General features: G+C 43.4%; 1 protein-coding gene and 1 long non-coding RNA gene across 6 annotated transcripts in view; one reads left to right on the forward strand and one right to left on the reverse strand.

Annotated features, from left to right (window-relative positions):
- Positions 1-23,751, forward strand: part of LNX1 (ligand of numb-protein X 1) — a 112,441-nt gene that overhangs the window by 35,233 nt on the left and 53,457 nt on the right. For 3 of the 5 annotated variants that reach the window (XM_030818931.1, XM_030818933.1, XM_030818935.1), the window contains 2 exons: positions 15,101-15,342; positions 15,859-16,011. In XM_030818931.1, coding sequence (XP_030674791.1) covers positions 15,101-15,342; positions 15,859-16,011 — 395 coding nt within the window. Of the gene's footprint in view, positions 1-9,561; positions 9,565-14,465; positions 14,613-15,100; positions 15,343-15,858; positions 16,012-23,751 lie in introns of all 5 variants that reach the window. The other 2 variants (XM_030818932.1, XM_030818934.1) reach the window with 2 other exon arrangements.
- LOC105738258 lies at positions 4-23,641 on the reverse strand. The gene is made up of 4 exons (XR_001114032.2): positions 23,591-23,641; positions 23,207-23,300; positions 21,643-21,771; positions 4-288 (listed from the first exon to the last, which is right to left on the reverse strand). It is a non-coding gene; the product is annotated as an uncharacterized LOC105738258 (long non-coding RNA).

A 23,751-nucleotide genomic window follows, 5' to 3' on the forward strand; every position in this document is an offset into this window, starting at 1 on the left:
AAATTGTACAGCTTTAAATGATTATTTTCACAATTCAAAATAGAGCATTCTTTATAACAATCCTTATTCTTCGTCAGGAACATAAACCCACGCCTAGGTTGGTGTCTTCTTGGAAGCTCTCTGGAGGGTCCTGTTCTTTAATCTAGTTGGAGATCTATGCAGTTGTTTGTCTGTATCTGATGTTTAGCAGACCCACTGCCAGAGATTGATTGATCTGAGGTACCTCGTAAGCTAGATTTTTAAAAATCTTCCCAAATGGGTCTATTGCTCAGCCAAGGTTAAGAACCACTGGATAGGAGGACAAGCATGTTAATAGATTGATAGCACAATCAATACAAAAACATAAACATACGGAAGTATATGTGTCTATGCATAGAAAAAAGATTGAAAGAATAAATAAAACACATTAGCAGCAGTTTTCTCTGGGGGTGGAATTACAGGGTTTTGGTTTGGTTTGGTTTGGTTTCGGTTTTGTGTTTTTGAGACAGGACCCTGCTCTGTTGCCCAGGCTGAATAATATTTTCTTTATTTTCCATATCCTAAAAAGTTTCTTCTCTGAACCTCAATTACTTCTGAAATCAGAAAAAGAACAATTCCTATTTGATCCTAATAAAAGTGAAGAAGTATTTCATGAATGTCTGTTGTGTCTTCAACCCCGTATGTACAGTGGAGGATACAAAAGACAGGAGACATGGCCTTAGGAAGTTTGCAGTCTAGTCAAACAGTCCCGACTAACATCCATGCAACTCTCTGTGTCAATATGTAATAAAACCCTAAGGTCCCGGCACTAAGCAAATATAGACATATTGGACTTGTTTGCCTGTCTGCTTTATTTCTGTGTTGGATTGCTAACTGGCATAGAGTCATAGGAGCACCAAGCCTGGTGCCTTACATTTGGTAGACTTTAGTAATCACTTCAATATTTGTGGAATAAATGATTGCTTTGAGAGGGGAGAGATCACTATGAAGCATCAGTGGAGAAGGTGAGATGAGAGGCAGGCCTTAGGAAAAAAGAGTAGGATTTGTTTGAGTGGTGGCCACTCCAGGTGAGAAGCCAGATTGGACAAAGACCTGTGGTAGGGATGGGTTTGATGTGAAGAGGGACAGTTTGTCAGTGTTTCTGACTGCAAGAAGACTTGTCTAGCCCAAGAAGCCTTGTCTGCCAAACAAAAGGAACTGAGCAGAGTTGGGTGTGGTGGCTCTCGCTGGTAGTCCAGCTGGTTGGGAGATTGAGATGGAGGGATTGCTTGTGCCTAGAAATTCAAGACCAGCCTGGGCAACATAGTCTCTACAAAAAAAATTAGTGAAAACGTTAGCCAGTTGTGGTGTTTTACGCCTGTAGTCCTAGCTACTCAGGAGGCTGAGGAGGGAGGATCCCTTGAGTCCAGGAGGTTGAGGCTGTAGTAAGCTATGATGATGCCACTGCACTCCAGCCTGGGGTCAGAGGAATCCAGCAGAGCAGTAACCAAAGAGTAGGCCTGGCCCGAGGGTGATAGAAGAAGAATAGCTTTCAGTTATCCAATAAGTATTTTAATATAATAACATTTCCTGCAAACAGGAAAAGCATCCACTCTGTTCCCCCTTCATTTGCATAACACAATTTTGGGGAATATGTTTTATAGAAGGAGTAAGGTTGTTTCTTTTAAATATATTGGGAGGGAAGAGGAAGCTCATTTAGCAAATACAGAAACTGGCTGGAAAAATAGGATTTTTGTTTCCTGTAAAAATATTTGGTATGAGGAACCAGCTATCTTTGCATGACACGTTTCCAAACACCGAGCAAGGAAGAACACAATTTTCCACTGAGTGTCATGCAGCACATCCAGGAGGGCCTGTGACACCCAGCCCAGAAGGGGCTTGGACAAACTCGGACATATCGTGGTTATTCTGAGAATGCGATGCAATGCACTTTGAGGAACGGAGGAATTGTTTTTAAATGTCTGGGAATGATTTTCACCTCCCCCCACACCTCCATCTCCATATCAAGCTCTGACAACCTCTGCACAGCCCCTGGGGTTGCACAGACTTCACAAAAACATGAGGACTCAAAAAGGGCTCATCACAGGCAGCTGAAAACCTAGGCTGCTTTCAAAACTGATCAGAAAACCTCACTAGGCAGTCAGTTCTGACTTCTAGAAACCCTCACCACCATGAAACCCACCCTTTCCAGTTATTGTAAAAACACTTCCTAGTCAGTCCTGAAATAGAAAGCGCCGTTGATCCATAGCCCAGTTTCCCGAAAACCAAAAGCTAGACTTTGGTTGTCTCCAAGTGTTTTAAAAGTAAATAGAATAATTTGGGGTTTTTTTGTTTTGTTTTTGAGACTGCCCAGCCTGGAGTGCAGTGTTACAATCTTGGCTCACTACAGCCTCCGCCTCCTGGGTTCAAGTGATTCTCCTGCCTCAGCCTCCCAAGTAGCTGGGATTACAGGCACTCGCCACCACACCCGACTAATTTTTGTATTTTTAGTAGAGGTGGGGTTTCGCCATGTCGGTCAGGCTGATCTCCAACTCCTGACTTCAAGTGATCCACCCACCTTAGCCTCCCAAAGTGTTGGGATTACAGGCATGAGCCTCCGTGCCCAGCCAAAAGTAAATAGAATAATTTTGAACCAAGAATTGCAAGCACCAAAAGTTAACCAAAAAGAACCTGACCCCCACCACATCACATCACATACACATTTGAATCCATGGACAGATAACAGAAAACTCAAATCATCTGTCGCATGGGAATTGCCTGCTCCCCCTCCCCAAAGTATGGAGGAAAAGAACTCGGTGACCCCAAATATGCCAGAGACTCACAGAATGAATAAACGATTCTGGCGTCTCTGAAGAATTGACCTGGCGTGTGGACTGTGCCCAAGCCCTCAACCATCCCTCATTAACTACTGTCAACTCCACATCTGGTTGTGGCTTTGGAATTCCGAGTTGTCACCCCAGGGAGCAGCACTGGTATTCATCAGGCACTCCAGGCTATCAGCTCAGCTCTTCTTAAACTAAACAATGGAATCAGTTCTTTCAGTCCCTGGGAAGCCCTGCAATTGCATAAGATTTGGACCCGCAGGGGTTGCTGTGAGAGGCTGTGCCTTCAGCAGCAGTTTGGGGGTGACATTCTGGACACCCATCTTAGTACCAGATGAGCGCACACTGGGAGGTACCTGAAACCACAAAGCTCCTCCAAAACTAGCTTCTGTTTCTACTAAACGTGGGGACAAAACATCCACAAAGGAAAACGATGCAGTGTATGTCATGGTTATGAGCATTCACAACTCTTGACTTAAATTCTGTCTCTGTCACTTATAGGGTGACTACCAACACACCTGGTTTGCCTTGGGCTGACCAGTTTTAAAACCGAAAATCCCATGTCTCAAGAATCCAGTCAGTCCTGGGCAATCTGAGATTGTTGGTCACCCTAGATGCAAACTGTGCAAACCTGGGCAAGTGAATCTTTGTATTAAGTTCCCGCATTTGCAAACTGGGGATAATAATCCTGCCTATCTCATGAGGTTGTTGTGAAGATTAAATGAATAAAGGGTAGAGTGCTCAGAACAGCCTGACGCCTGTTAAGGAGTGTGTGTGTGTGTGTGTGTGTGTGTGTACGTGCATGTGTGTGTGTGTCAGAGTGTGTCAGATACCTTGACAGACACAGGGCTTAAATCAACAAGATCCCAGACAGAGCTAGTCTTTCAGCTCTTTTGCTTTAATGTTTTGTCAGCTTGGATAAATTACTTAACCTCTTTGAGCTTCATTTTCCCCATCTATAAGATGGGCCTAATACAACCAATGGGGGGAAGTTTTAATAAAATAAGTCCTGGTACCATGCTTTGTGATTAAAAAAAAAAAAAATCACTGAACAAAACTGAACAAATGATAGCTCAGGTGGTTACTGTTATGACCGCTGTTATTAACAGGAGAGAAGGGGTACCTCCCCACCCAGTGGAGGATGGGTAAGTCGGCCTCCTGTTTCCCACCTCAAATACTATGTGTTTAGACCATGAATATGAATATATATGAGTGCCTGGACTAAGGTGCTTTCTCTAGAGAAGGATGAAATAAATCAACTGGAGGTGCCTGCACACTTAGAAAGATCCTTTTAGGCCTCTGCTTCTACGATGCTTGCTGCCTGTGCTTGGAGCTAATTCTTTTTGGAGAGGAAGAGGGGCAGTGAGACAGCCAGCCTGAGGGCATGTGGGGACCACCACAACCACCTCCTCCATGCACTGACCTATGAGACATGCAGCACTGACAAATGGCCCTGATGACAAGGCAGAACAGAGGCCCAGCAGTGTGATGCTCACCACTCCTGCCTGTCAACTGCAGGCTGAAGATGCCAACCCCGTTATGACAGACTCGCTTGCCAGCCTGTGCCATTTGTATTCCTCATGGCAGTTACTCAGTAGCTGGCATTTATAGATCTATAAAGAATATAAGGTTATGAAAAACCTGCTTCTAATTTGCCATGCTTTTCCCTACGTCCCATGTTGCAGTTGCCCCCCAAATAATCAGCCACCAGGGTGCATGGCCTATTACAGTCCTGAGGTGCACACTTCAATTAAAGTTCTCTCTGCCTTCAGTTTAAATCCTAGCCCTTCCACTTACCAGCTGTGTGACTTTTGGAACATTCTTAATCTTTCTGTGCCCTAATTTCTAATTAGTAAAGTGGGGGTATAATAGGACCCTCCTCATAGGGATGATATGAGGATTGAATGGGTTAATAGGAAGCATGTAAAACCGTATGTGGTCTCTAGTGAGGGCACTGTAAGTGTTGGCTGTAATTATGTTACTATTAATTTGTGAGTTGAGATTTGAAGGATAAAAAGATGCAGCCACAGTTTCTTACAGACACTAACTCTGTAAACCAATAGGAAAAACATCAGCATTAAAGGAGAGTCATTAACATTAAGTGGAAGAATGTCCACTTCTTCCCTGCCTCCCTCCCACCCTGAAATTGGAACTGTGCAGAGACTAGCCAGTGTGTCTCATGCCTGTTCAGCACCAGGTGATCCATGCATAGGAACATGTCAGCATCTTTGGTAAACCAAGTCAGTGTGCTTCCTTAGGTTGGGATTGGACTGTTTGTCACCTGAGCAGACTCTACCTTGAGGGCACATCGCGCCTCTCCTGGCCCCACCCTGAGAAGCCAAGACAGATTCCAGATGCCCATGATGGTGGCCTGCATTTTCACATCACTTTCCAGCTTGTTTTGAATTTTTCCTGTCTGGTGTTCATTAACAAGTGAAACAGGGGTGGTTGGAAGGACTGGGGACATTTTCCCAGCAGTTTGGAGGCAGAAGAAAGGGGCTAATGAGGGGAAGCCGTGTGTGGTTGGTGGTAAATGATGTCAGAAATCCACCTGTCCTCTGGGGCGAGGGCCATTCAGCCCCAAGTTCATACTCGGATCTACACTGACTACCAGATGGTGGACTTGCCCAGCTGATGACCTCTTTTACTTCTCAACTGATATTCGGTTCACCTCTGACTACACAAAAATGCTCGTAACTTTTTTCCATGTGCAGTTTCTGATAGCTATGTGAGCGGCCATATAATTCAGTGCCAGGAAACATGGGTTTTAACTTAGAGGGGGAGAAAAACTAATCCAAACAAGGAAGACTGACTTTACCTAATGTCTTTAGGCCATCCTTAGGCCAAAAAGCTATTATTTAAGAAGATGCAGGTATGGTGAGTTGAGGTGACATGTAGATCATAATTACCCAAACTGAACGCAGAAAGTTCCTTACAGGAGGTCTGTGCTGAGGACCAGGATGCCTGAGGACTAGAGGAATTCTATGAATAGAAGTTGTATTATTGTTACTTGAGTGTCCTCCAAGTAGCATGATCAGGACTCAATTAGCAGGGATAGGACCTATTTGAGGGTGGGCTCAGGGAGTGCAAGTGGAACTGTTTTGGAAGGCGCTGACTGATGCATTTATTTTTATTTCACACAATAAAGATTTCTAGTGCTTTTCATTAAAGGAGTCATGAAATAATTAGTTATCATATATTTAAACTATATATCTGCTTTCTTTCAAAAAAAAAAAGATCAAGGTGGCCCATAACTATTAAAACATATCTAGGCTTAGGCTAACACAATCAAAAGCATAAACAGACTCTAATAAAAGGAGCAAGAAAACAATTAGCTGCTTTTAGAATCTCTCAGGCTCCTTTGGCACACCCAACCACCCCCACCCTGCCAGACCCTGTCCGCCAGTGCTCTTTGCATAGTGCTGAGGATTTAGTGGCGAGCAAGAAAAGCAGGATGTTTACTCCCATGGAAGCTATCTATATTCTGTTGGGAGAAAACAAACCAGCAATATAATTTCCAAAGAGTGTGACTGGCAGGCAGGGGCAGCAGTTCACTTTGGATTGATGGTCAGGGAGTCTCTGCAAGGAGCTGACTTCAAGCCCTCTGTTGTCAACTTCATTCCTTCTGAAACCTCCTCCCCTCTCCTGTCTTGGCATCAGACTTGGCAATGCCCACTTGTCTCTTACCCCCACGGCCATGGTTTAGGCTTACTGAACCCCAGAAGTAGGTAGATGGACTGGCCATCAGGTATCCTGGGTTTATCCCCAGCACTGCCACCAACATGCTGCTCCTCTTGGATCTCACTTCAGGTGTGTTCTTTCCCCATTGGTGTCACATAGGACAAAGCCTGCCCTGAATCTACCATTCCTGGCACCTGCCATGCACCTGCATCCTTGGAGCTTTTGAATATACCATTCATACTTAGTCTGCTAGACCAATGTCACCCATTTTTCTAGACTCAGCTCAGATTTCTTCTCTTCTAAGAAGCCTTCTCCAATTACCCCAAGCAAAATTAGTAGCCCCTTCCTCTGAGCTCTCCTGACACTTAGCTCTTACCTCCCTCTCTCTCTCTCTCTCTGATAATGTGGCATGGAGGTTTTTCTGTTTTCATGAACCAAGTACATTCACTGTTGTTTTCTTTGCATCCACAGTGTCTAACATTATGCCTTGATGTTAGACAATAATTATGCTAGTTACTGGTTACTGAGTTACTATATATTCCAGGTACTGTTTGGCATTTTGCATGATTCTTTTTTAAAAGAAATAGATAGGGTGTTGCTCTGTTGCCCAGGCTGGAGTGCAGTGGACCAGTCATGGCCTACTGCAGGCTCAAACTTCTGGGCTCAAGCAGTCCTCCTGCCTCTGTCTCCTGAGTAGCCGACACTACAAGCATGCACCACCATGCCCAGCTAATTTTTAAAATTGTTTTGTAGAATGTGGGTCCTGCTATTGATCTCTAACTCCTGGCTTCAAGTGATCTTTCCACCCCAGCCTATCAAAGCTCTAGGATTATAAGTGTGAGCCACCACACTCGGCCTTTTGTGTGAATCTTTAAACCTCATGGTAAATAAACATTGTGCCCATTTTATGTATGAGAGACAAGGCTCAGAGGAATTAAGGAACTTGTCCAAAGTTGCAGAGCCAGTAGAGTTGCCCTCTTAGGAGGCCCTTCCATAAGGCAGACCTAGTAGGATTCACATCCAGTTGCTTAAAAAGTGAAAGCATGTGCTTTTTCCTCTGTGCTGTGCCATCTTTCTTAGAAGACCCTCCCATGAGTGTTTATTGAAAAATGTATTTCAATATTATGATTAAAAATCCACTGTAGCAGCATAACCCATCAAAGGAAGGTTATGGTCATTACCCTTCAGTTTTATTACATGCATAATGCTTCTCAAACTCAAAGCAAATAAAATCATATCAAAATTACCAGGGAAATACATGAAAAAAAGATCAGTTTCTTAAGTCGGTCTTTCCTTCTTGCCATTTTTTTGGTGGGGGCGGTGCTTAAATTGCAGTGCGGGGAAATGGAAAGGGAACTCACAAGCTTGCTAGGAGAAAATAGAGACTAGCATTGGTATCACAATCGACCACAAGTAATTATGCATTATCAGGGTGGTGTGAGGGAATCACACAATTCCCAATGCGGTAATTTCAACCAACAGAACACCAAAAGGGTGACAGTTGCTCAGATCAATTCAAGCAATGTTTACTATATAGCTCTGTGGCCACAACTTGCCCACAGCTAACCAGCTAGCCAAGGCAGAGCTGATGTGTCTTGACTGGCGGCCATAAGTGATGTGGGACTCCATGAGCCAACACTTCTCAGGCACTAATGTGAGGAAGCCATCTCAGTCCTGGAGAGAGAGCTCCTACATTTTCAAAGTTTGGTTCTACTGGTGTGATTGTGGAACTAGACTTTTTTCCCCCAACCAGTTAATTCCCATCTCCCTGTGAAACATCCTTGAATCATAGTTTTCTGGTATAGAAAATATTGCTGCATTTGGATTTAGATTCATTAAATATGTTGTTTGGATGGGGTATTTAGGTTTTAAAATATTGTCCCTCAATTAAATAATTTTTAAAATTAAAATGTTTAGCCTAATTGGTCAGTTAAATGTTCTCTTGAGGTCAATATCCCAAAACTCATTAAACATATAGTTCTATGCCTTGTTCATGGTGCAGGGCCCTTAGCTTGAAAAGCCTGAGTACAGAGATGGTATGGTGTTTACACTGAGATGCTATAGTCCAAGGGGGGTACTTTCCCTGGGCAGAAACACAGATGGCCTGAGTCATCTGATTAGTGTAGATAGCCAATTTAGATAATTCACCCCTGATATGGTTTGACTGTGTCCTCACCCAAATCTTGTGTTGAATTGTAGCTCCCCTAATTCCCACATGTTGTGGGAGGGACCCAGGTGGAGATCACTGAATCGTGGGGGCGGTTCCCCCATACTGTTCTCATGGTAGTGAATAAGTCTCAAAAGATCTGATGGTTTTATAAAGGGGAGTTCCCCCGCACAAGCCCTCTTGCCTGCCGCCATGTGAGACGTCACTTTGCTCCTCCTCGCCTTCTGCCATGATTATGAGGCCTCCCCAGCCAGGTGGGACTGTGAGTCCATGAAACCTCTTTTTCTTTATAAATTACCCAGTCTTGGGTATGTCTTTATTGGCAGTGTAAAAATGGACTAATACAACCCCATGCTCTTTCATTAGCAAAAGTCGTTCTTTCATTTAAAAGTCATATACTGAGCACCTTCTATATGCCAGTCATTGTCTTTGGCACTGGAGATGAAACAATTAACAAAGCAGAAAGAACCTTAATCCCTGCCCTTTGGAGCTTGCATTCCATAGAGAGAAAATAAGCAGGGGCAGGATGTGCCAGAAAGGAAGCCGCTGTTTAAATCAGGTGGTCAGAGAAGAGGGATTCTAATCAGAGGCCTGAAGGAGATGCAGGAACAAACTGGATGGGAATCTGGGGAAGGCATATCTGAGGCAGCAGGGACAGCAGCAAAGTGCAGAGGCCCTGAAGAAGTAGGAACATGGTGGGCAAGTTTGAGGACTAGCGGGGGGCTGTATGAGCAATGGATGGAGAGGAAGTCAGAAGTCACAACAGACAGAAAATATGGGGCCGTATAGATCGTTGTAAGGACCTTATGCTTTAGTAAAATGGAGAGCCATTATGAAAAGATCACTGTGGCTGCTCTGTTGAGAATAGATGGGCAGGCAACACAAGTGTGGAAGCAAGACTCCTCTTGGGAGACTGTTGGAATAATCCAGGCACTGATGATGGTGGCTTGGACCAGTATGGTGGCAGTAGCCATGATGAAAAGTAGTTGGATTCTGAATATTTCATGCTGGATTGTATTTGGGGTATCCAGAGAAAGAAAGAAATCAAGGATGAATCTGAGATTTTCGGCCTGAATGACAGATAAGGAGCTATTTAGTAACACAGGAACATGCGGGAAGAGCTGCTTTGGCAGGGAGGATGAAAGTGTTAATTTGAGCTGCCCATTAGACTTCTAAGTGATGACATGGAATGGGCAGTTTGATATGAGTCTAGGGATCAGGGAAGCCATATAAGGGGAGAAAGCATGGAACCCACAGCCTGGCTTCAGAGTCTAGCTCCACTCTGAACTCAGACAAGGCATTTCTCCCTTCTAGTGTCCATATCTTCATCTGTGAAGTGAGGTGGTATAACTAATAGGACAAGTGGGAGGCTTAAATGAGACCACATCCGTGAAGCATAATACATTAAAAAAGATCAATAGATATGAGCTGTCTTCTGCCAGACTGCCTTCTGGGCTGCCGTAGATTTGTAGGCAAGAGACCATGATCTCTTGGATCAGGGAAGGCCTGGAAGCGATGGGAACATTTCCCTGGGCAGTTTTTGAGTTTAAAAAAAAATCATTGATACGATTAAGATGCAGTGGGGTAGAGGCTGGAGGGCTAGACCAGGGGCAGAGGGATAGGCCAAGGTTGGTTGCAAAGCCATGGAGATGTGGTGTCAGGAGGACCAGCTCCAGGGTTTGGCCATGGAGATGGAGTTGGGGGCTGAGCACACATTACTGAGGCCCATACTCACCCGAGTGCTCAGGGAGAGCCCATTTCAGTCTCCCAGTGACCATCTCCTTTCTGGCAGCACGGTCTCCCAGCCTGGCGCCAGGAACCCCACCTTGAGCAAAGTTTCAGATCACTCATCCCATTCAGTAGAGCAGCTAATGCCTAAAATCCAGCTGCTGGCAAGGAGACTTACTTCCCTACAGAGTCCCCTAATCTTGATTCTCGCTGCCTGAAAGAAAGAATACATAAATTAGGACTGAGTCTCCCTTTCTCATTAAATAATAGCTATGGGCCAGCCATTAGTGCTCTCATGAATGAAAGAAATACAGTTGAAATATTAGTCTCATTTTTGGACTTGGATCAGAAATGGGGCCAGGGCAAATAATTATGGGAAAGCCCTCTTTAGGGGTCATCTCCCCTCTGCATGCACACACACATACACACACACACACACACACACACACACACACTGGGTAGGGAGGAAGACTGGAGAAAGAGGAGAGGGTAGTGTTTTATTCTAGAGTACTGAGAAAAGAAAAATGGGTCCCATCTACTTGTGTTGGTAGTTTTTTTAATTACCAGAGATTAGAATGTGCCATCTCTGGAGCTACAGCTGGCTTGCAGATGTGTTTTGTTTGGACCACACAGTGTTTTTAAGATTTTCGAATCTTAAAATCTTGCTACCATCTAAAAAATCAAGAGATTTTACATTGAAAACTAGATTTTTGCTTCTAAATTTCTCCAGCGACACTGGGCCAGCCTTTTTAACAGGGAAGGGTGGAGCAGCCACTGTGTCCTTAAGTCGAGCAGCACTGCTCACCATGGTCCCCAATGGCCTTCCTTCCCTCATTCTCTCACCTGACGAGCATATGAATTTGCAAGCTCTTGTTTGAAGTCAGATCAGACTGGGCAATTAATGAACCCAAAGTGAGAGTTGACTCAATGTTTGCTAATGCAACAGTGAACCGAGAGAAAGAATTTACAGAAAGTTGGAGAGATCAAAGGGAGGTCGTATGGCTGGATGATGTTGGTGAGTATTGAGGTACACTTTGTGAACAACTCTTATTCTGTTATAAGTGGATAAGTTCAGCATCAGAAAGGAGCTCTTCATGGGAACCCAGATCATGCTGCCCTGTTGGGTGACCTTTGCAGAGGATACCCTATCAGAACCTCTGTGAATCACATCTGAGTTCCCTCCTGTGTCTCATCTCCACCTCTCATTAGCAGTGAACTCAGAAGTTTTGCAGGAAGGAGATTCATTTTCTTTTCTTATCCCCCCTCCAACCCCAAAAGAGACAAAAATTCTGGCATTGAGTATTAACGTTCTTATATTAAGACAGATTTACCTCTACTCATTTTGATAAAAGAGCTCAGGATCTCCCAAGAAAACTGATTTTTCAGAGTTGCTCATTTGAACGGACAGCACCTCCAAAGCTTGTGGTTTGGTTGAAAAGGGGTTTTCTGTGTTCCTTGTATTCATCCTTCAAGTTCATGGCCATCACCCATCACCACCTGAGAGTACTTAGTGCTCAGAGTAACTGAAAGGAAGCATAAATCCTCCTTGCTTTGAACACAACCCAGGGTTCACCGTATGTTCTTGTCCTGGCCAATGCTAATCAGCTCTTCCCCGCTTCTTCCATCTTTAATGCTTGTAAATCAAGCTTCCCCAGTATTAGTCACCACAAAAGAGATAATTAGTAAGTACAAGCTGTTACCTTCATAGATCACTCTGTCTCTGGCTCAAGCTAAGCCAAGAGACTGGAGAAAGCTAACATTACACAGTATGAGTTGCATTAGCAGAACCTTTATTACACAAAGCACATGAGTCTGAATACTTAAATCAAGAATCTGTACCCTCCCCAGCTGTTGTAAGAACAGCTGTGATATGAGACCAAAGGAAAGGCTACTTACCTACCTTATGAGGTTTTCCTTTCCTGGACTCAAAAACTTATCTTTAGAACCCCAAGAATTTGAAAGTGCAATGGTTTCTTAACGGCATAATCTTGGGATTCAGATATTTTTAAAATACTGTAACCCTCCATTGATGGGGAGCAGAGAAAGGTGCCACTTTCTTTTACTAGGACATGCTGTGTCCTCCCAACAAAGCCATGGCTTGTGCCTTTGCCAGCCATTTGTCCAGCTGGAAAATACCGTTACTACTCTGGCAGGGTACATGGTCAAGAGCATTGCTGCCTCCTCAGAAAAGACCGTTTCCAGACCAGCTAGGAACTTCCTTTCCATGCACTGCTAATCAGATACTGCCAGCCTGCCTGGAAGTGTTTCATTCAAGTATTTGTTACTTTGGAGCTGCTCAACTGCAAGTTGGCTTTTATTTTTTCCATCACACAGTGTTTCACCAATTTTTGAGTTTCCCAGATCAACCTCTTCACTATTTTTAAACAGAACGATTCCAAGCCAATGCAGCTAATCAGTACGGTAAAACCTCATGAATTCAAGCCAGGAGTTTGAACTCTTCCAGCTGAGGACAAGCACTAGCAGTGTAAGTTGGAGGCCTGTTTTCTCATCTAGAAGATGAGGACATAAGGTTGTATAACCAAACTCCATTTCTACTAATATTAAAACCACATTTCATCTAATCTAAGATGCCACTGACTATAAGAGATATCATGTTCATATAACAGCAAAGAAGATGACATTTTAAAATGTGCCATCAGTTAAATAATCCCCAAACACCAAAGATATCCCCATGATGCATAGATTGGTGAACTAGACTCTTGTGGCTTTGAAATCCATTCAGATGAATTTGGCAGCTTCTCCTGCCCTTGGTTGTGTTACTTGGCACGAAATAGGCAATCCTTTTTGAATGTTCTCAATAACAAAATGTAACACCACTTTTAATTCCCTTGGGTGCATCTTTCTAAGCAGATAAAACATTTGCTTGTCCCTTTGCAAGAAAACACGGAATTGTGATTCTGCTTCTAACAATGAATATGTACTTCATCAATATCCAATTGTTCTGTTTTTGAGGCTTTCTATAACTTTTCATTTTAGTACTGAATCATTACATTCAAATGGCAATTAAACTCGATGGTGTAATAACAAGCATGTAGGCAACTCAATGGAAGTGATAAAGGGTACTCGTGCGACTGGGTTTGCAGTGCTGGGATGGCGGCGTCTGCATCATGACTGCCACCTGGCAACAGAAACTTCACAACCCTATCAATCACACATGCATCCTGATTTTAGACATGTTAAAGCATGAAAAGAGCATCTTAGGATGGACGAAATATGGAAATAGCTACAATCTCATGAGAACTGATTGTAGTCATGTAGATACCATGACGACTTTAATGAATTTGCATTCTAGTAATTTTGGCAAAACGTACTAAACCCCTGATAAGACTTAATGTCGATCAAACCTCACAGCAATCCAGAAAGTATATACAAATTGGGAAGTTTAGCCAGGTAAATAAAATTTCCCTAGATCACCCAGCTACGTAAATTTCAGAGCAAGGATTTAGATCTTCACAATAGGACCTTCCATCCTGCCATTTCTGTGATTCTATGGGCAGTAAAAGTCATGTGTGCATATCACTGTAGACTGACCTTTCATTTCATCTACTTTCAAAAACATGAAGCATCCCTGAAGTGGGATCTCAAAGGGCTATTTTAAATATCTCAATCATATAGGGTTTTGCATAATGAATTGATAAGAATTTATAATTAACACATCCATTATATGCAAATGGACACTTGTTAAAGGGGCTCGTGATATGATTTCTGCCTTCACAACTATGGAAACTGGAGTGGCTACCTGTAGCTACCCTCCCCACAGTGCAGTGAGATAGTTAAATCACCATTTCCTGACCAAAACCTAGCCTGTGCACTGCAGTGACTTGCTGAGTGGCAGTGTTCATGTTCATGGCAAAATATGGACCTAGATCAGCTCCAACCTTGGTCTTCTGAGCCTCAAGAATGTTCTTTTTCAACTTCTTTCTATTGCACCAATAATTTGCCTTTCTCACAAAGTTTGGTTTTTGTGGAGTTTTTTGGATTTTTTTTTATAGTATGGACAGTGAATGGGAGAGACAAATATGTTTTTGCTAAAAACCACAAAAGCTGTTTTACTCTCTAAATGCTAGACAACATGGCAATGAATGACACTTCTCAGATCATGGGAGCCCCCAGCACCAGGGATGCCCTCCCAGACCAGCCCAGAGAAAGAGAATGGAAGCCACCAAGCTGCCGCTAGAGGATCGCAATGCTGAACTCACTCCTGTGGCTTTGTGGTGAGGGTGATTCTGTTTCCACGGACAGTTAAATATGGAATCTGGGAGGAGCTTTATATTTACGTTCAGTGCTGTGGGAACAAAATCCAAAAGAAAGGAGTGAGAGTGTGACTAAGGGCTTTCATGGTCAAAATAAACACCAGCAAGCAGGAATTACCAAATAGTTCAACATTGCCAGCCTCAAACCCTGGTCATGTAGACACCATGGCGACCTGAATAAATGTGCATTCCAGCAGCCAATGTAGAGATTGCTTTAAGAGAATGCAGTGGGCGTCTTTAAAAAATCTCAAATTATTAATTCACTTGGTTGGCAAATGTATATTGAGTACCGACGTGTGAAAAGGGAAGAGAGGATATAGCGGCAGGGAAATCGAATTCCAAGTTCAACAAGCCTATTATACATTTTTCAATCGTATTTGAAGAGGTCTGACTGAGGAATGGCAGCAGAGCCAAAGCTCTTCCTCACCTCCCCGCCGGTTCTGTTACAGCTGTAAAGGTGCCTCCCACTACGGCCTGACCAAAGACAGGAAGAGGCGCTCACAAGATGGCTGTCCAGACGGCTGTGCGAGCCTCACAGCCACGGCTCCCTCCCCAGAGGTTTCTGCAGCTGCCACCATCTCCTTAATGACAGATGAGCCTGGCCTAGACAACCCTGCCTATGTGTCCTCGGCGGAGGACGGGCAGCCAGCAATCAGCCCAGTGGACTCTGGCCGGAGCAACCGAACTAGGGGTGAGTCAAATGGGTGGTTGTCCGGGAATGGGCTCCTTGGCTTGGGATTGCCCTCTGTGGAATACTTACTGTGGAAAGTTCTAGAAATGTTTTTTAAGGGGAAATCGTTCTGGTAGTTTTGGCAGGAACCCAGTGTCCAATTCGCCAAAGTGAAATGAAACCGCAAGTACCTCCGATCATTAAAACTGTGTGTAATCTGACTTGGTGAAAGGGGCTGAAACTAGACCTAATGATTCATCACTCCTGCAGTGTCAGTAATTTTTCAGCCATGCTGCTCAAGAAAAGTGCTATTGTATTCAGTTCAGCCCAGAAACAAAAAAGAAAAGCAGGATTTTAAGCACGTCATACATATTTCACTGTAGAAAACTTAAAAAATACAGGTAAGCAAATTCTACAATCCTACCACCTAGAGGTAGTCACTGTTAATGTCTTATTGTATGTATCTTATCAGATATGTACATAAATGATTATTTCTATTAAATCATAACTACTGTTCCTCCTGTCACTATTCCTCAGCCCGGCCCTTTGAGAGATCCACTATTAGAAGCAGATCTTTTAAAAAAATAAATCGAGCTTTGAGTGTTCTTCGAAGGACAAAGAGTGGGAGTGCAGTTGCCAACCATGCTGACCAGGGCAGGGAAAATTCTGAAAACACCACTGCCCCTGAAGGTAAATGAACTCCCCATAAGGCTGGATGGACATGGGCTGGGCTTCCAGGGGGACTTCAGGGATGATGCAATCTGATCACCATCCACCTTCTGTGACCCCTCTCTTCCCAAGGGTATATAATATTTTTTTACTTTGATTAGCCTACTCCTCACATAAAGTAGCTAAAGGCAGAAAATATTATCATCTTTTTACATAGATTGAAGAAAAAAGTGTTGAAACCCTTACCTTCAGGTGCTAGTACCATTATGCATATGAAGAAGAATAATTACAGTTAATGAGTGAAAAACATTTAAAACAATGACTGGCACATATAATAAATGCAGTATATATATTTGCTCTCCTTACTCTCAACTACATTTGAGGTGTGGTGCTGAGTGTTTTACATGCATTTCCTCATTTAAGCCTCACAACAACCCTATGAGGTAGCTACTATTATTCCTTTTTTTTTTTTTTTTTTTTAATACAGAGTTTTGCTCGTTGCCCAGGCTGGAGTGCGACGGCGGCATGATCTCGGCTTACTGCAACCTCTGCCTCCTGGGTTCAAGCAATTCTCCTGTCTTAGCCTCCCAAGTAGGTGGGATTACAGGCACCCACCACCACAACCAGCTATTTTTTGTATTTTTTAGTAGAGACTGGGTTTCTGCATGTTGGTCATGCTAGTCTCGAACTCCTGACCTCAGGTGATCCACCCACCTCGGCCTCTCAAAGTGCTGGGATTACAGGCATGAGCCACTGCACCCGGCGCTACTACCATTCCTGTTTTACAGATGAGGAAACTGTGGCACAGAGAGGTTACTTAGGTTGCTCAAATTACCTTGCTAAACTTTGAATCCAGGTAACTTGGCTGTAGAATTCATGCAAAGGAAGCTATTGAGTCTTAGATCCCATATGTTTTCCCCAATATAAGTGGAGCTGAGAAAATACTGTCCTACTGTCTTTGCATTTTATGTTAGAACTTCAGAGTAGTAGTAACAGCTTTTTTAAAAAATTGAGCTCTTTCCGCATGCACATAGTGTTTTAAGTCATTTAGATGTGACAATAATGTTAAGGGGATAGGACTATCATTCCCATTTTACAGATGAGAAAACGGAGACCCAGAGGGATTAGGTAACTAGCCCAGTCACCCAGCTAGAAAATGGCAGAACCTCAGGTCCTCTGGTTCCAGAGCCTACTCTCTTAGCTCCTGGGTTATACTGCCCTCTACTTTTGGGAGTTGGGAGGCAGAACCCAAACCACTGTATGTATTATGCCCTCAAAATTCATGAGCAGCCTTATCAGACCTTTTCTTGTGTACTTATTCATGATTGCCTCTCACCCTGCACGTACATGCTGCATGCTCTAACAGCTCTCAGCTTATTACAGTCCTATAAATGCTGTATATCTTTCTTTCGCCTCCCTTCTATTGTCCAGCCTGCACTCCCACTCTCCTTTCAGCTGGCATTCACATTCCTTCTTCCAGGTTTAGTGTAAGGCTTTGCCTCCTCCTGGAAACCTCACTCCCTCAGCCCCCTTTTTAGGTGTTTTTGAAGCACCTGTATCAGCAATGATCATATTTCATGTAACTGAACCTCAAAGTGCAGGGATTATTTTTCTGAATCTTTGTTCTTAAGGCCTAGCACAGTGTCTGGCACATAAGTGTCCACTAAATGTCTGTGCAATGACTAAATGAAAAGATTAGAACTTCCTTTCCACCAGTCTCTTCCTCTTATTAAAGACTCCTCAATTCCACTCCATGTAAAGTTCTCTACTACTTGGGCCAGACGTGGTGGCTTACTCCTGTAATCCCAGCACTTTGGGAGGCTGAGGCAGCCATATCACCTGAGGGCGTGAGTTTGAGACAAGCCTGGCCAACACAGTGAAACCCCATCTCTACTAAAAATACAAAAATTAGCCAGGGCATGGTGGCGGACACCTGTAATCCCAGCCACTTGGGAGGCTGAGGCGGGAGAATTGCTTGAACCTGGGAGGCAGAGGCTGCAGTGAGCTGAGATTGTGTCACTGCACTCCAGCCTGGGTGACTCCATCTCAAAAAAAAAAAAATAGTTACCTTGAAAAAGATTTATTTGCATATTTATTACAAAAACATTTATAAAAGAGATTATTATATGTAAGGCACTGGCCTAGGTGCTGTCATTTTATGTAAAGAATATAAAATGTAGTTCTTGGCATCAAGGGAGCTATTCAAGACTAAAATAAAATAAAAGCATACCTTGTTTTTATTTTTACAAATTGAAAGCTTGTGGTCACCCTGTAGCCAACAAGTCTGTTTGCTCCATTTTTCCAAAAGCATGTGCTCACTTCATGTCTCTGTGTCACATTTTGGTAATTCTTGCAGCATCTCAAACTTTTTCATTATTATATCTGTTATGGTGATATATGATCAGTGATCTTTGGCGTTACTATTGTAATTGTTTTAGCGTGCCACGAGCCACGCCCTTATAGGTCAGTAAATTTAATAATTGTGTGTTCTGACTGCTTCACTGGCCATTTCCCCATGTCTCTCTTCTTGGGCCTCCCTATTCCCTGATACATAACAGTATTGAAATTAAGCCAATTAGTAACCCTACAATAGCCTGTGAGTATTCAAGTGAAAGGAAGAGCCACATGTCTCTCACTTTAAATCAAAAACTAGAAATGAACCTTAGTAAGGAAGGCATATTGAAAGCTAAGGCAGGCTGAAAGCTAGGCCTCTCATGCCAAACAGCCAAGCCATTAATGCAAAGGAAAAGTTCCTGAAGGAAACTAAAAGTGCTACTTCCAGTGAACACGTGACTTACAAAGCGAAACAGCCTTATTGCTGATATGGAGAAAGTTTGAGTAACCTGGATAGAAGAACAAAACAGCCACGACATTCCCTTAAACCAAAGCCTAATCCAGAGGAAGGTCCTAACTCTCTTTGATTCTGTGAAGGCTGAGAGAGGTGAAGAAGCTAAAGGAGAAAAGTTGGAAGCTAGCAGAGATTGGTTCATGAGGTTTAAGGAAAGAAGCCATCTCCATAACATAAAAGTGCAAGGCAAAGCAGCAAATGCTGATTGTAACGAAGCAGCAAATGCTGATTGTAGAAGCTGCAGCAGGTTTTCCAGAAGATCTTGCTAAAATCATTGAAGGTGGCTCCACTAAGCAGATTTTCTTTTTTTTTTCTTGGAGATGGAGTCCCGCTCGCTCTGTAGCCCAGGCTGGAGTGCAGTGGCATGATCTCGGCTCACTGCAACCTCTGCCTCCTGGGTTCAAGTGATTCTCCTGTCTCAGCCTCCCAAGTAGCTGGGATTACAGGCGTGCACCACCATGCCCGGCTAATTTTTTGTATTTTTAGTACAGAAAGGGTTTCACCATGTTGGCCAGGCTGATCTTGAACTCCTGACCGCAGGTCATCCACCCGCCTCGGCCTCCCAAAGTGCTAGGATTACAGGTGTGAGCCACCGCGCTCAGCCCGCAGATTTGCAGTGTAGATGATACAGCCTTATACTGGGAGAAGATGCCATCTAGGACTTTCTTAACTAGAGAGAAGTCAATGCCTGGCTTCAAAGCTTCAAAGGACAGGCTGGCTCTCTTGTTCGGGGCTAATACAGCTGGTGATTTTAAGGTGGAGTCCAGTGCTCATTTATCATTTCAAAAATCCTAGGACCCTTAAGAATTATGCTAAATCTACTCTGCCTGTGCTCTCTCCACGAAACAACAAAGCCCGGATGGCAGCACATCTTTTTACAGCATGGTTTACTCAATATTTTAAGCCCACTGTTGAGGCCAATTGCTTAGAAAGAAAGGTTCCTTTCAAAATATTACTACTCGTTGATAATGCATCGTAGTTACCCAAGTACTTCGATGGAGACACAAGAGTAATGATGTTTTCATGCCTGATAACACAATATCAATTCTGCAGCCCGTGGATCAAATAGTAATTTCTACTTTTAAGTCTCATTATTTAAGAAATAAATTTTGAAAGGCTATAGCTGCCATACATAGTGATTCCTCTGACGGATCTGGGCAAGGAAAATTGAAAACCTTCTGGAAAGGATTCACCCTTCTACATGCCATTAAGAACATTAGTGATTCATGGGAGGAGGTCAAAATAGCAACATTAACAGGAGATTGGAGGAAGTTGATTCTAATTCTTATGGATGACTTTGAGGGGTTCAAGACTTCAGTGGAGAAAAGTAACTATAGATGTGGTGGAAATAGCAAGAGAACTAGAATTAGAAGTGGAGCTTAAAGATATGACCAAATTCCGGGAGGCTGAGGCAGGAGAATGGCGTGAACCTGGGAGGCGGAGCTTGCAGTGAGCCGAGATCTCACCACTGCACTCCAGCCTGTGCGACACAGCAAGTCTCCGTCTCAAAAAAAAAAAAAAAAAAAAAAGATATGACCAAATTGTTGCAATCTCATAATAAAACTTGAACGAGTGTGGAGTTGGTTCTTACGGATGAGCAAATAAAGTGGTTTCTTGAGATGAAAACTACTTCTGCTGAAGATGCTGTGAACATTGTTGAAACGACAACAAAGGATTGAGAATATTACATAAACATAGTTGATAAAACAGCAAGGTTAGAGGGGATTGACTCTAATTTTGAAAGAAGTTCTACTGAAGTTTAAATGCTATCAAACAGCATTGCATTCTACAGAGAATCTGCATAAAAATCTTTCACGAGAGTCAGTTGATGTGGCAAACTTCATTGTTGTCTTATTTTAAGAAATTGCCAAGCCACTCCCAACCTTCAGCAACCACCACTGTGATCAGTCAGCAGCCATCAGCATCAAGGCAAGACTGTCTACCAGCAGAAAGATTACAACTAGCTGAAGGCTCAGATGATCATTAAACAGCATGTTTTAGCAATAAAGTATTTTTAAATTGAGATATGTACATTTTTAAAAACATGCTATTATACACTTGATAGACTAGAGTACAGTGTAAACATAACTCTTATAACCACAGAGAAACCAAAAGACTCACTTTCTTTTTTTTTTTTTTTTCTTTTTTCTTTTGAGAAGGAGTCTCGCTCTTTCACCCAGGCTGGAGCGCAGTGGCGCGATCTCGGCTCACTGCAAGCTCCGCCTCCCAGGTTCACGCCATTCTCCTGCCTCAGCCTCCCGAGTACCTGGGACTACAGGCGCCTGCCACCTTGCCCAGCTAATTTTTTGTATTTTTAGTAGAGACGGGGTTTCACCGTGTTAGCCAGGATGGTCTTGATCTCCTGACCTCATGATCCGCCTGCCTCGGCCTCCCAAAGTGCTGGGATTACAGGCGTGAGCCACTGCGCCCAGCCCAAGACTCACTTTCTTATAGCAGTCTGGAACCAAACCCACAATATCTCAGAGGTATGCCTGTACTATGAAGAATGAAGTATAAATTAATGACCAGCCATAGGGGACAGTGTAATCCATGTGACTTGGATGGATGTCGGGATGCTGACTGTGTGTTGGAAAGTGCATTCAAGTAGCTTAGCTCAATGCCAGCATATAGTAAACTCTCAGTTAATAATTATTATTATATCCTTTAGTCCTTGAGTGAGGACATAATATTGAACAAATTATTTTCTTTCCAGACCAATACAGAAGATGAGGTGAAGGTCAGATCATAGTGTGTCCTGATTATTATTTAGGAGTCTGTACTTGATTTGGGGGCAGTGAACACACCTGGGAGCTCTTGTGTAGAGTTATTGCAGGATTGGAGCCATGTTTCCAGAAGACAGAGATAGCAGCCATGTTCAATGAGTAGGCGGGCTGGAGTGGGAGAGATTGGATTTCCTTAGACACACTAGGAAGCTGTAATTCCAGAATGGAGTGAGGTGTTAAGACTCAGCTAGCCTGGTATCAATGTCATCACAGCATTTGTGAGGCAACAATGCTTTCAAAAATGGCCAGAGGGCCTCATTGCTTCAGCAACCTACAGTTAGCCTCCTGGCATGGTTTATCCATCGTTTTAATGTCAGTAAAGGGACTGGCGCCACTGTTTATCAACTGTGTGACCCTGGCTGGGTTGCTTAATGCTCTAAGCTTCAGCATTTCTTCATCTGAAAAGACAGAGATGGGACTGGCGCCACTGTTTATCAACTGTGTGACCCTGGCTGGGTTGCTTAATGCTCTAAGCTTCAGCATTTCTTCATCTGAAAAGACAGAGATGGGTCTGGGCATGGTGGCTCACACCTGTAACCCTAGCAGTTCGAGGCCAAGGTGAGAGGATCTCTTGAGCCCAGGAGTTTGAGACCAGCCTGGGCAACATGGTGAGACTTTGTCTCTACAAAAAATGAAATTAGTGGGACACGGTGGCACACATCTGTACTCCCAGCTTCTTGGGCTGAGATGGGAGGATTGCCTGAGCCCATGAGGTCAAGGCTGCTTTGAGCCAAGATTATACCACTATACTCCAGCCTGGGTGACAGAGTGAGATCCTGTCTCCCCGCTACCCCCCCCAAAAAAAAAGATTATCATCATCTATTTCATAGGGTTATTGTGAAGACTAAACAAAAAAATGCACTCAAATACCTTAACTCAATGTCAGCATATAACAAACTCTCAGCTAATAAGATTATATCCTTTAGTCCTTGAGTAAGGACATAATATTGAGCAAATTCCTTACTTTCCAGAGCAGCACAAGTTTTGCAGTTTAAAAATTCCTTTATCTCTTTAAGGTCACTAGGATCTCATTGGTGTTGCTCTAACATCATTTACAAGTGTGAATGGTACGTCCTTTCAAGCTATCATATCAAACATTCTCTAGCGGTTTAGGTTTGGTGGTGTGGTTTTTGTAAATCTGTTGGAAAAGATGGTAACAAGGGAAGGGGAATGAGGGAGGGAAAATTGGCTTTTGTGATTATTTCCAAATCTTTCTTTGCTCAGAATGAATTTGTTTCCATTCCCTTGTTATACCAGACATGCTCTAGCAAGTGCCTGTGGTGTAGCCTACTTAACATAACCAAAGTAGTTTAAACATTAATTGAACTCAATCACCCGAGTACTGTTAGTACCAGGAGCTGACTGCTGAAGCCAGCTACCCCTGCCTTACGCAGTCACTTCTGTTCAATCAGTATAGAGATTAAGGACCCACATTTACGACATCTCGGGTTTCCTCTGCCCACTAAGTTACTTTGCCCGAACATACTTAGAAATAATTTTAATTCTTTATTGTTCTTAGAGAATTGAGTACTTATTAATTCATTAGGGAAAATGGACTAAGGTCACGGGTTTTGAACATGCTCACTAGGAACAGACTATTCAGAAGCAGGCCTGCCATGTGAGATCTTTCCAGATGCCATAACAAAAGGAGACTCTTAAGGTGAGGCAGCTGTCAGCACCTACGGAAGACAGAAGCATCTCAGCCCTTTACATTCAAACTTGAGCCTCTAGCTGCTTGGAGGAGCCACTTTTTCCACCAAGCTAGGTGTGGCTTGTTCCCATCACTTGTTGGTGTCCCCTCTGAGCACTTCTATTCAAACTGAAGTGAAAAAAAAAACAATGCCAGTCTGTGCTGCTGGCTCATAGGGTCCATAGAGCAAGTCCCTCGTGGGCTCTGGCCTGGCTGTGAACCCCTGGCTCCAGGGACACCTGACAGAGAGTACCGGTCACAAGAGCTCTGGGTTCTGACCTGGCTCTCAGGGCCACCTAACTTTGGAATGTCCAGTCAGTTACTTCACTCCCCTTCTCTCAGCCTCAAACCTCCTCACTTGTAGGGTTTTCAAAATTATCTGAGAGGGCAAAATGGCAAATTGGTTCTGTTTTTTACCTCTCAATAAGCAAGCAATAAAA

The sequence above is a fragment of the Nomascus leucogenys genome, chromosome 9, assembly GCF_006542625.1.
Source record: "Nomascus leucogenys isolate Asia chromosome 9, Asia_NLE_v1, whole genome shotgun sequence".
In the NCBI taxonomy this organism is placed as follows: domain Eukaryota; kingdom Metazoa; phylum Chordata; class Mammalia; order Primates; family Hylobatidae; genus Nomascus; species Nomascus leucogenys.